The 13046-nt window shown below is 43.6% G+C and overlaps 1 protein-coding gene across 4 annotated transcripts; it reads left to right on the plus strand.

Moving 5' to 3' along the window:
* Positions 1 to 2948: 2948 nt before the first annotated feature.
* Positions 2949 to 10951, plus strand: LOC147107043 (prestin-like). Of its 4 annotated transcripts, none has more exons than XM_086008063.1 (4): positions 2949 to 3736; positions 3944 to 4117; positions 5578 to 5675; positions 7410 to 10951. In XM_086008063.1, exon 4 carries the CDS (start codon positions 7507 to 7509, stop codon positions 9847 to 9849), a length of 2343 nt encoding a protein of 780 aa, XP_085864189.1. In that variant the 5' UTR covers positions 2949 to 3736; positions 3944 to 4117; positions 5578 to 5675; positions 7410 to 7506; the 3' UTR covers positions 9850 to 10951. The 4 variants fall into 4 exon arrangements, with proteins under 4 accessions (XP_085864189.1, XP_085864188.1, XP_085864186.1 ...); XM_086008062.1 differs by lacking the exon at positions 5578 to 5675 and adding an exon at positions 6775 to 6879; XM_086008060.1 differs by lacking the exon at positions 5578 to 5675.
* Positions 10952 to 13046: the final 2095 nt, after the last annotated feature.

Genomic DNA, 13046 nt, shown 5'->3' on the forward strand with positions numbered 1-13046 from the left:
TAGAATGACATCTCTGGAGGAGTGATGGTCATCTATTGAACAGAGAAACCAGACCTTTATGGAAGTCCTTCTGAGTAGGACTGCCAGTGCAGATATGGGTCCCCATGGCCCCCCTGATGTGCAGCAAGGTGCACTCAAGCCACTTGCAAGCGCTGAGGGGGACCTGACCCATGAGAGGGAAGTTGGTGGCAGACATCAAGGAAGTGGGGACTCCTCTCCAAGTGCTCACACTTCCATGCCACTGCAGAGCCCTCAGTCAGAGACCCACCAGAGTCCACACCCATCTGAGATCGACGTCTCAACCCCTGCACAGCCGCAGGAGCAGCAGACTGTTGGCGAGCCCTCACAGGTTTGCAACCTCAGAGGACGCTCGCCAAAGGTGTCGAGACAGGAGCAGCAGGAAAGTGAGCAAGGGGCCTCCACATCTGCTGAAGCCACAGGGGAAGCACCACGTAGGAGCACGCGTAAGCGAAAGATATTGCACAAATAGTCACAAGGGTAGTCACTTGGGTGAAATTTGATGTTTTCTGTGAAAAAGCCATCAGATGAATAATGTAAATAAAAAATCTGATGGCTACTGCTGTAGTTGTGGCGTGTGTCATTTCGCGAACGGGACTTTCACATTGAGGGCTTAGGATTACTTGCAATTGTCAGTATGGTGGTCAAATTGCTAGGAATCTGCTGGTCCTTGGCCATTGTCGATGCTCAGGTAAGAAGCTGTGAGGCAAAAGTGCTTGATTGGCTAGGCTAAGTAAATCTGGCCAAGATGAGTGCGTTCCTTGCATCCCGGGCAGCAATGTTCTCGCGTACCGCTGCCGCTGGTTGATGGGCCTCTGCAAGATGTTCATTTTCGCTCTCCTCCTCCTCCTCATCTGAGGAGGCTATGTGATGAGCCACTTGGTCCTCAGGAATCTGCAAGCCACGACGCTGTGCCATGTTGTGAAGTGCACAGCAAACCACGACGATTCTGGAGACCCTGGCTGCTGAGTGCTGCAGGGATCCACCTGATCTATCCAGGCATCTGAAGCACATCTTCAGCAAACCGATTGTTTGCTCGATTATGGCTCTGGTGGACATGTGGCTGGAGTTGTAGCTCTCCTCACCTTCGTTGGATGGTCTCCTCAACGGCGTCATTAGCCACGTCTTCAGGGGATAGCCCTTGTCTCCAAGTAGCCATCCGTTAAGTTGGCCTGGCGGACTGAATAGCGGAGGCACACTAGACTGGCGCAGTATGAAGGAGTCATGGCAACTGCCAGGGGACTTGGCACAAACATGCAAAATTTCCTTCTTGTGGTCACACACCAACTAAACGTTAAGGGAGTGGAAGCCCTTGCAGTTGTCAAAAATACCTGGATTGCAATGGGGTGCCTTAAGGGCCACATGTGTGCAGTCAACGACGCCCTGCACCCTTGGAAAGCCTGCCAGATTAGCTAATCCAACCGCACGCGCCATGACACTTGCTTGATCCTTGGTGAAATGGATGTGATTGTGCGCGATGGCAAAGAGGGCATCGGTTACCTGTGTGATGCAAGTGTGTGTGGCCACCTGGGAGATGCCGCTGATGTCTGCTACTGATCCCGGGAATGAGCCTGAGGCAAAAAAGTGGAGTGCGGTGGTGACTTTGACGGCCACTGGTAAGGATTGTCCACCTGGTCCTCTGGGCAGCAGGTCTTGCTTTAGAATTGCGCAGATGTCACCCACAACCTCTTGCGAAAGTCGGAGCCGCCTTTGGCACTGCTGCTCAGACATGTTGAGGTAGCTGACCCTGTGTCTGTAGACCCTGTTTGGGGGGTATCTTCTGCGACGATGGGCTTCCATGTGCTGGTCCCTTCTGGCCTGTGCAGCTTCAGGTGGGTGAGCAGCAGCTTGGCGCTCCTGCTGGTGCTGCTGCTGTTGTTCATGGTTCTGCTGGTGCCACGGCTGGTCTTCGTCCTCATCTAATGTCCAGAAGGGAAGGAAATAAATGGTCCCATGCTTCTGGTATATGCCTCAGTTGAGGAAGTGCTCAGTCAAGGTGGCGAGAGGGGTTTCCCAGGAGGTCACACTGGAGATGGGTGTCAGGCTCCAAACTTCCACAGCTGTGGTTATGCCTTCTAAAAGTTCCCCCAGACCTGAGATTACAAAGTCCTGCCACCTGCAAATGATGGCTGATCAAATCTCCTCTTTAATGGTTGAGCTGCAGCTGATAGTCAGCAATCCAATTGTGCTCCTGCCAGGTTTCACCGTCGTGTTTCAGAACAGGCGTGTTTCACGTGGGAAAAGGGTTAAAATCGCAAAGGCCTATCAAAATGGCATTATAGAGGCAATTTAGTGCTTGTTAAGGGCCTTAACGGCCTATCCTGCCTCTTGGAGGCGGGACGGAGGCGGGACCATTAGACACGAATTAATGAAAATTGCTTGGAGGCGGGATGGAGGCGGGGTTGGGCCCGCACGCCAGTTTTTGCAATTTTAACCCCCCACATGCCTCCAATCCCGCCTCCATGGCCCAATGAAAATCCTGCCCTTTGTGTCCTCCTCACAACTTGCTTTCCCATCTATCTTTGTATCATCAACAAATTTGGCTACAGTACACACAGTCCCTTCATCCAAGTCATTAATATAGATTGTAAATAGTTGAGGCCCCAGCACTGATCCCTGTGGCACCCCACGAGTTACAGTTTGCCAACCGGAAAATGCCCCATGCACATCTGGCTCAGGGCAGAATATCTGAGCCAATTTTTTTTTTAACTTAAATAAATAACACAAAAAACACACTCCCTCCTTTTCCATGTAATTATAATTTTTCTCTGTTCTGTTTTTCAACGTGCCAAGCATGACACTTTGCAACTGAGAAGGTGGGTACACAGGCTGCTCTCAGGCTAACATTAGTACTCCAGCAACTGGCCACAAAGAGGAGCCACTGATACTGACACAGCCAGGGTGACTCTCCCTTCTAAGTTGCCGTTGGGAGAAACAGCAGCATCCACTCAGCACCACTGACTGGACATAGCTGAGATCAGAAGCTGAGCAGAAGAAGTCTCGGATCCGTGTCCATTAGGTGCTAATGCTGAGCACCACCACACTGTTCCTGACCTGACCTCAATTCATAGAAAACATCCACCGTGTGTTAAGCCCTGTAGGTGCTGAACAGAAAAATGATACGTGGAAGCTACCACTTATCGTCTGGTGCTGACGAGGGAAAAGAGCTCACTGCCCACCTGAAATCAGCTCCTAAGTATTTGCCAGTCTATGGGGAATGCAGAAACAGCCATTATTTACTATTTGGTACTTTTGTTAAAGAACTTTGTTGCTCATTTTAATTTAAATGAGTCATAAAGTGGAAATAATTATTGCTATAATTAGCTATATAACGAAAGTACTACAACTGTTAAAGGACCAATGAACATAATGGACAGGTACCGTTAAGTATTATAATAAATTTTACATTATTTTATATCAGATTAATTTTATCTATGTGCAATATGTAAAACTCTACAGTGGAATTTTGGCAATGGACATTTGATGGGATTCCCAGCTGTAAAGGGCCAAATTATACTAACAGATTAGGTTCCTGTATGCCATGCCTATTTTTGGCAGGGATGCTAGCTCTCCATGCTAGTCCTTATTAGGGAGACTACATTTGAACTTCACAGCACTGTTACTGAGGATCACTTTGGCTCTCTCTACATTAAGGCAAACGCCACTTCAGCTGTACTGATCACCTACAACCACAGCACAGGGAAACCGAAGGAAATAGGTAAGCGCAGAAAAAAAGGAATAATAGTTCAATATTTTATTCACGGGCACTGCAAAGAGCAGGGCTTTTGCATTTACGGAATCCTTTACTCGATTTTAACCCTGCTCACCTGGCAGGAACGGTGCATGCAGGGGGTTTAACAACGAGTTTGGGAACTCCTGAACTGTTTAAGCTGGCCGCCGTTTTAACTGTCTTTTTTTTCTTCAGGACAGATGCCCGCCTCAAGCAAGCGGGAGCCTAATTATAATGTCAAAGTCATGGTCTGATGACGTCATCTGGACCTACACGCCATTTTAACCGAAGATCAACAGAGCCCCGCCCAGTGCCAGACCTGCCAGTAAAAGTTGGCAGCAGGCAGGATCGTGGCCAGAAGAGGCCGAGGTACGATTTTTTTTTTGGCTTTTTAAAGGTTTCCTTGTGGGCCAGGAGGAGCAGGAGCGCTCCACCTTGGCCCCACAAGGAAACCTTGGATTTTCCCTCCTCTGGACTTGTCCTCTCCTTTCACTGACTGTAGTTGCCTTAGCACCCCTCCTGATCGACTGACCTGACTGCTGGGGGAGTATCACCTCCTGACCCTGGCGGCAGCCTACTGCTGCCTAAAATCCCGCTCCCACCCGGAGTTAGAATCTCCCAGGCCTCAAGCTGCGGGGAGCCAGACAAATTGTCGATTGCATTGATCCCCGCACGCAACACTCCTGCCCCAGGTTAAAATTGGGGCCAGTGAGTTCACACTATGAAAAGATCTAGAGGTTTTTTATTCTCTCAGAATGATTATTACCTTCTCTACCTGCAGCATTGACACTTCACGTGTGTGAAATAACAGGCAGCAGTAGCCAGAATTCATTAGAAGGCGTGTTAAAAGTTATACTGGAAACTGTGCACCAGTAGAATAAAATGAATTTTCACCCAATGACTGTGACTTGCAGGTACTGTAGTGCTTTGTGAAATGCTATCATTACTCATGCAATGAACTACTTGTTTGTATTCTTGATAATGAACTCCAATAAAACTCAATTTTACTGGTATGATAGCAACCATTCTTGCAACAATCAAAATCAGTTCTAATTCTACAACTTGGCCTGTCAGGGTATTGGCTATTAATAAACTTTGTTGATACTACTGGCTTTTTTTATAAGATTAATTTGCTATTGTGTCGATCGGGTAAATGTACTTCAGTGTATAGTGCTAGTAGCAAGTGATATACTTACTCCCTGCACAGAAACAGGCCATTCAGCCCAACAGGTCTATGCCGGCATTTATGCTCCACATGAGCCTCCTCCTACCTTACTTCAGCTAACCCTATCAACATATCCTTCTAATCCTTTCTCCCTCATGTACTTATCTAGCTTCCCCTTGAATGCATCTATCCTATTTGCCCCAACTACTCCATGTGGTAGCAAGTTCCACATTCTAACCACTCTCTGGGTAAAGAAGTATCTCCTACACTCAAAGCTTTGAGGATCTCTGTCTGTCCTCTACACAGGCAGTAAACTTGATTTTATATAGTTGGGTATGACTGAAACGGAGCCTGTTACCTGCAGCTTATGGAGACTGAGCAGGATTTCTAATTATATGTTCAAGTAAAAGGAGAGAGAGTTTGTAGATTCAGAAGGGAATAGACTGGAACCCATCCAAACTGGCCCGAGACTGCTACCCTCCTAAAAACTCCACTTGAACTGTACCAACACGCAGCAAACCACTCCACAAGGTACTCCCCACTGCAAGCTGCAACTACCAGAAAATCCCCTAATACCCGCCAAGATCCTCATAGATGTAAACTTTCCAAGTTCCTATTAATACATATATCAAGAACTTACATTTGTGTCGTGTCTTTAACATAGAAAAATGCCCCACAGTGCTACACAGAGGGATAAGGAAGATGGACGTCAAGCCAAAGGAGTAGAGTTTAGGAGGTGTGACCAAAAGCTTGGTCAAACAGGTGGGGTTTACGAAAGATCTTAAAGGAGGCAAGAAAGGCGGAGAGGCAGAGGAGTTTATTCCCGATAGTAAGACCTAGATGGCTGAAGACACAGCCGCCAAGGGCAAGACAAAGGGAAGGGGGTTGAATAAGAGGCAGAGGAATGGAGAGTTTGGGGATGGTGTTTGTAGAGCTTGAGCTGTATACAAAGATAGGGAGGAGCAAGTCTATAGAGAGATTAAACACAAAGATGAGAACTTCAAATTTGAGGCAGTTGAGGACTGAGAACCAATGTGGGTCAGCAAGGACAGGGGTGATGGGCAAGTGAAACTTGATGTGCGATAGGATATGGACAGCATTTCATGTGACACTTTTGTTTATTGCAGGACATCTCAGCCACCCAAATCGAAGGCTCCACCAGCGATTTTCCTTGTTTCTCAAGCACTGCTCCCCATTGCCTTGCACATATTGATGACTTTCAAAGATCTCGGCTATAGGTTCTAGATCTAGGTTTTAGGAGAGCAATGCCAAATGAGCCTCTCTGCACTGCTGTCCTACATCTAAAATCTCCTGTTGGCCCATTGGAGCCTGACACAAATGCAAAGAAGCTGGGCTCTCCATTTTCCAAACTGGCCTCCAAAGGGCCTACAGGAAACCAGAGCCACAGATCAGTTTAAATTATCCAATTAAAATGTTCCCTTCTTTCCATTCCATGAAGGGCAAAATATACAATTTTGCAAAGGGTCTTCACCAGATACATAAAGCTGTGGACTGAATGTACCATCTGCAACTCAGAGGTGGAACAGAGCTTGTGGACTTTGCCACATGTAATTTCTGTCGCCAGACTTGCTAAATCAAAGATTAGCACAGCACTGCCCAACATCCTTGAATGATTTGAAAGGGGCAAGATATGGAAAATTGAAAGTAAACTTTGTAATTGCCGTGGCTTTCAGCACTGAAAGTGGAATATTACACAGGCTGCAATGGGAGAGTTGTATAAATCACCAAATCCAGGTAATATCAGTTGCTTGTCAGCTACTATGGTTAATCAGAGGGTAATTGTAATTCCTTGTTAATTTCAGTTTCTAGATCAATGATTGGCTTTCTGTCTTTTTTTAAGATTGTTTTACATCTGTAACAAAGTTAATACTAGAGTGGCATTTGGAGTATGACATTCAAAGTGTGGTGGACACATGCTAGACACAAAACTAGCAAATATCTTGTGGTAAGTCAAAGGATGAGCTGTTTTATAAAGACATGAATATTATACCATGTAAAGTGCAGGTATGTGTCCCTTTAAGGCCAAAAAGTCTAATTGCTGTTAAGTAAACACTGGTTGAGTTCATAAAGAGGTGAACATCTACTACTTTGTGTTCAAGTAGAGATTCTTTGTTTCTTTCTACTTGAAGTGAGATAGGGTGTGGAAGGAGTGGAGAGGGATTGAAGTGCAGGAATATTGTGAAGGGTGATCCTTCAGTCTGGAATTAATGGTGGGGGAAATATCTAGGATCGGGGAGTAGTGGAAATGATGAGACAGAATGGGAGCACTGGGTTGGTGGTAGTAGGGTGTGGGAGCATTGGGAAGGGAATTTCTGGGTGTGAGATTCCTAGGAGGAAGATATTGGGAACACTGGTATAGGAGGTCCAGGAGCACTGGGTGTCGTGCGCTGGAGGATTGGGATTGAAAATGAAAACCTAACTAAAGGAAGAAAATAAAACCAAATATGTTTACTTGTACTTTTATCTTTTGTTTAGATATTGGAAATACGGAAACATAGATGAAAAAGACTCAATATAAACAACAGTGAACATAATGTGAAGAAAGGAAGGGAAAACCACCAAACTGAAAAATATGCTGGGAAGTTCAGAGTCGTTTTGGTCCAGTGACGCAATTCCAGATCCCTCTGGTTCAAATATCCCTCTGGTCAGAACCGACAGGAGTTACACTTATAATACGAAGACATCACATAGAGTCTCATTTACCACTGACATTCCTTATTTTCACCGCATAGATAACCACAATGAAGAAAAGTTGTGTGAATATGAAAGAAAGGCATCTGAACTAACTTTACCAGTTTCATATAATTTAAAGAAATTATTCCGACGAGCTTTTCCTTTCTTTAGATGGTTTCCCAGGTACAGAGTAAAGACATGGTTTATAGGAGACCTGCTGTCTGGAATTAGCGTGGGTCTGCTGACCATTCCTCTGTCCCTTGCTTTTGCAGTCTGTGCTGGAGAGCCACCTATTAATGGTCTCTACACAAGTTTAGTTACCACAGTCTTATATTGCTTGCTTGGCACAACACAGCACCTGTCCTACGGAGCATCTGCATTCACTGGTCTGCTCATTGCCAAGAGCACAAGCTATATTGAAACTCAGGAACCTACTTCTGACAGCGACTGTTCTCCAAAATGTTCAAGAGAACTTCATGTAGTTACTCTCACCTGTGTTTCTGGAATTATTTTAATTTCCATGGGAATTTTTCACCTCGGTTTCCTAAGAATTTACATCTCCAAGCCTGTTATGAATGGCTTCAAAGCTGGAACAGCTTTGCATTTATTAGTCATCCTTCTGACTGTATTACTTGGTATTGATGGGCCAATTCATCATGGTCCTTTATCACTTGCCTATACTTTCAAGGCCATAATTGAAAATATTAATAAAATACACATTGCCTCAGTGATTACTGGCTTAGCCACTTTGGCATTTCTGATACCTTTTAAAGTAATAAACTGTATTTATAGTAGGCATCTCATACCTATAGAGTTTATTGCAATAGCTGTTTCCATTTGCTTGTCATTCTGGTTGGAACTAGAGAGCAGCTATAATCTCAGGCTGATAAATAATTATCCATTTACTTTACCAAAACCTATTCTTCCTTCTTTCTCCTTAATATCCAGTGTTGCTGCAGATGCTGTTGCTGTTGCACTGGTGACCTTTGCAGTTAGCATTTCACTAGGGAGCGAAAACTCCAAAAAACACAACCAAAGCTATCACCCACATCAAGAGACCATTGTTTTAGGGTTTTGTGACCTGCTGCTCTCGTTTCTGGGTACTTTTGCAGCCTCTGGGGTTTGGGAACAAACTGTGGTACAAGAAAAAGCCTGGGGTCAAACCCAAGCCGCAGGGTTGGTAGCAGCAAGCCTTAGTCTTACAGCCCTGTTGTGTGCAGAAACTCTGCTTCCACTGGTGCCCAAAGCAGTTCTTGGTGCTATTGTGATTTCAAATCTGGGGTGTTACTTCGAGTTCTTCTGGAAGTACTGTTTTGCGTGTAAGAAGAGCAAATATGAGTTTGCGGCTGGAATTGTAACATTTGTAGCAGTTTGCATCCTAGGCATAGATGTTGGTTTAGGAGTTGGCATATTTTTCTCAATTTTGCTCACTCTACACAGACTTCAGAGGCCTTCTGTTGCCATTTTAGGCCATATTCCCAATACAGAAAACTATACAGACTTGTCCATTGAGAAAACTGCCAAAGAAGTAGTTGGAATTAAAATTATAAAAACATTTGATTCCATTTATTATGGGAATGTTGATTTTTTATTGTCCTGGATGAACCGTAAAGTGAATTGTTATCTTCAGTCTGGTGGGAGTTCGGGAAGTGATAATGAATTATACAGTGAGGAAGATAAATATCACATGTTATTGGAATCCACACAGTTCCTTGCACTGGATGAAAATGCTTTGAGACGAATAAATGATACTGCATTGTATAGACGTAGAATATCCAAACAAACTGCAGATGTTCACACTGTTATTTTGGACTGTGGGTCAGTTAGTTTTGTGGATGTTGAAGGGACCAATGCTTTGATTTACCTGTTTGAGCAATACCAAAGTATAGGAGTTGGCTTTATCCTCGCCAGTTGTTCAGGCACAGTTTTGAAGAGCCTACAAGAACAGGGTTACTTCAAATCAACAAGCCAAAGCTTTGCTTTCAGCAGCATCCATGATGCTGTTTTATTTGCCCTGCAACAAACAGCAGAGAGAAACCAGAGTCAACGAGGATCCGAATGCATTCTTGAGACAAACGATGAAATACTAACTGAATGTGACACGGTTGAAGTTAAGACAGATACTAATAACAGCACAAATAAAGAATTTTGGCAAAGGGAGGAAGGTGAGAATATTTCTGATCAAAGGACTGGTTTTAAATCAGGGAATCAAAGAATCATTGAATATGAGACAGCTTTATAACAAAAAATCTGTTTATTCTTTCAAACCATCACAGAACCTATTGAAACTATGATCTACATCTGATGCTGCATTTCTGCTGTGGTATTTTGTTGTTTCTATTTTCATTATAATATAGTGATAATTTCAAATGGACACAATCTAAATAAAACACTTGCTTTTTCTGACAAATATTATTTATATGTATGTCCATGTACCTGTCATCAAGAAGTATCCAGGGATAGAAAACACATCACAGAATGGGAGAGAAAAAAGCATGAAGAAAGTAACTTACCAGTTCAGTGTAGATGGCGATACATAATTTTCTGCATCTTGATGGTTGTAAATGCTGTCTGGAGTTGTGAAGTCTACTGTCCTCAGAGATATTTTTGCCTGCTCATTCGTGCTTCAGAAACAAACAAACCGTGATTCCTAAAAGTCTGGTGATCAGTGGTTACAATGAGATACGATTTCCCACATTTCCTACTTGGAAGCATGTGGGCTCTGATTTGGCCCTTCTCACAGTAGCTCAGGTGAGGTTCGGAACTCAGCAATTTAGGAGACCGTGGGTGTGAACCCACACTTCACCATTCCATGGAACAGCACATTGGTGGCAACTGCTTATTTTGAAAATACTTTAGACACATGCAGCTTTTCATACTATTATGCTGCTTTGAAAAATAACATGGGTACAGCATATACATATATTATTTAAATATTTTGATAATATGTTTATAATGATTTTCAATTTTTTTGCCTTCTCCAGCCAGAATTGCAAAATTCTTCACAACTAAAACTCCAAAGCTGCCCTATCCTTGTTTAGGGAACAGATGACACAATCATGATTGTCCAAGATTACTTGTCATTTTTTTCATCCCTCTAAATCCCTGACTTGGAAGTAAAGTATAATTTTATTTGAATGCGTAACCTGTGTGAACTGTTGTCCAGTTTTTTTTTGTGTCCTTTTGAACAATTTTGCTAATTTAAGGAACTGCATGTAGATTGTATGTTGTTGAAAACATGATCACAGCTGTAATGGAATCTCCTTGTATTTGGCGTTGTACATGTGGACATGAAGTCTGTGTTCCTAGCATTTGTGAATCATTAAAGACTGTGGTTGAAATTGCTTACTCATCATTGTTATGTAATGACAAAGCAGAATACAATGAATATCGTATCAACAAGCATTTTGGATGCAGTAATCATGCGTACATATGAACATAAGAAATAGGAGCAGGAGTAGGCCATTCGGCCCTTTGAGCCTGCTCCGCCATTCAATAAGATCATGGCTGATCTTCCACCTCAACTATCCCCATATCCCTTGGTTCCCTTAGTATCCAAAAATCTATCGCTCTCTGTCTTGAATATACTCAACGACTGAGCATCCACAGCTCTCTGTGGTGGAGAGTTCCAAAGATTCATAATGCTTTGAGTGAAGAAATTTCTCCTCATCTCAGTACTAAATGGTTGACCCCTTATTCTGAGACTGTGAGCCCTAGTTCTCGAGTCCCCAGCCAGGGGAAACATCCTCCTAGCATCTACCCTGTCAAGCCCTGTAAGAATTTTATGTAGTTCAATGGGTTTAAGGATGGTTGAAAGGAAAATCATGTTACTAAATTGTCAGCAACCAAATTAACGTAATGCATTAACTTCACTAGTTACATATTTGTTTAAGAAAAATTGTTTAGCTCGTACAATATGCAAGAGTAACTTTATCTGTAGTACAACTTATAGATCAGCATCAAATATAAATGAAACATCTATTGTGTATAGTAATCCTGAATCACTTTGTTATATATCAACATAAAGTTAGACATATATTAATTAGGTAAATGCATTTTGATTAGGACTTACTGCAAATTAGGAATTTTTAATTTTGTTACCTTAGCAAGGAGCCAATTCCCTCAGAAGAGAAAGGAAAGCAAAAATGTCAGTGATTAAAACTGACAAGAAAAAAATAACAGGTGGTCACCAAAGGTTGTTCTTGAGTACTTCCTATTGGTGGCTACATAGCAGCATTGGCAGAAGCCGTCCTGGCTTGGGATAGGGACTGCCATGCAGAGTAACACTGGACCGAGTGTGGCACCAAGGAGTCTAATAAAACTGAAGCCAATTGGGATCAGGGGAAATCTCTCCAGTGGCAGGAGCTATATCTAGCATAAAGGAAGATAGTTATGGTTGCTGGAAGTCAATCATCTCAGTCCCAGGACATCACTGCAGGAGTTCCTCGGAGCAACAGCCTAGGTTCAACTATCTTCAACTGCTCCAACAATGACCTTCCCTTCATCATAAGGAAGAAAGACTTGCATCTATATAGTACCTTTCAAGACATCCCAAAGCGCTTTACAGCCAATGAAGTACTTTTTGAAGTGTAGTCACTGTTGCAATGTAAGAAATGCAGCAGTCAATTTGCACTCAGCAAGCTCCCACAAACAGCAATGTGATAATGACCAGATAATCTGTTTTTAGTGTTGTTGATTGAGGGATAAATATTGGCCAGGACACTGGGGATAACGCCCCTGCTCTTCTTCAAAATAGTGCCATGGATTCTTTTACATCCACCTGAGAGAGAAGACGGGGCCTGGTTTAATATCTCATCCGAAAGACGGCACCTCCGACAGTGCAGCACTCCCTCAGTACTGCACTGGAGTGTCAGCCTAGATTTTTGTGCTCAAGTCTCTGGAGTGGGACTTGAACCCACAGCCTTTTGACTCAGAGGCAAGGGTGCTACCAACTAAGCCACTGGCTGACAAAGGTTGTTAGAAGAGGGGCTGTTTGCTGATAATTGCAAAGCGTTCAGCTCCAATCATAATTCCTCAGATAATGAAGTAGTCCATGCCCGCATGCAGCAAAACCTGGACAACATCCAGGCTTGGACTGATAAGTGGCAAGTTACATTCACACCACACAAGTGCCAGGTAATGATCATCTCTGACAAGAGTGCCTAACCACATCCCACTGACATTCAATTGCATTACCATCATCGAGTCCTCCATCATCAACATCCTGGGGATATGTAAAAAGGTAGGTGGGAGGGCCATTTGCCGGGGGTGGGGATGCCATTCCAGCAGTGGCCTAGGTTAATTTTGTGCTCCTCCTGGAACCATAGAAATAAATAAAAACTTAGCTTTGGGCTTCTCTTCGGCTGGATTGGCAGCTGAAACTGTATGACATCGAACCCGATTTGCATATTAAATGGCCTGCCGCCTGAAATGGGGGTG

Source organism: Somniosus microcephalus, chromosome 15 (genome assembly GCF_052327205.1).
Source record: "Somniosus microcephalus isolate GS21.2 chromosome 15, FLI_Smic_1.0, whole genome shotgun sequence".
Classification (NCBI taxonomy): Eukaryota; Metazoa; Chordata; class Chondrichthyes; order Squaliformes; family Somniosidae; genus Somniosus; species Somniosus microcephalus.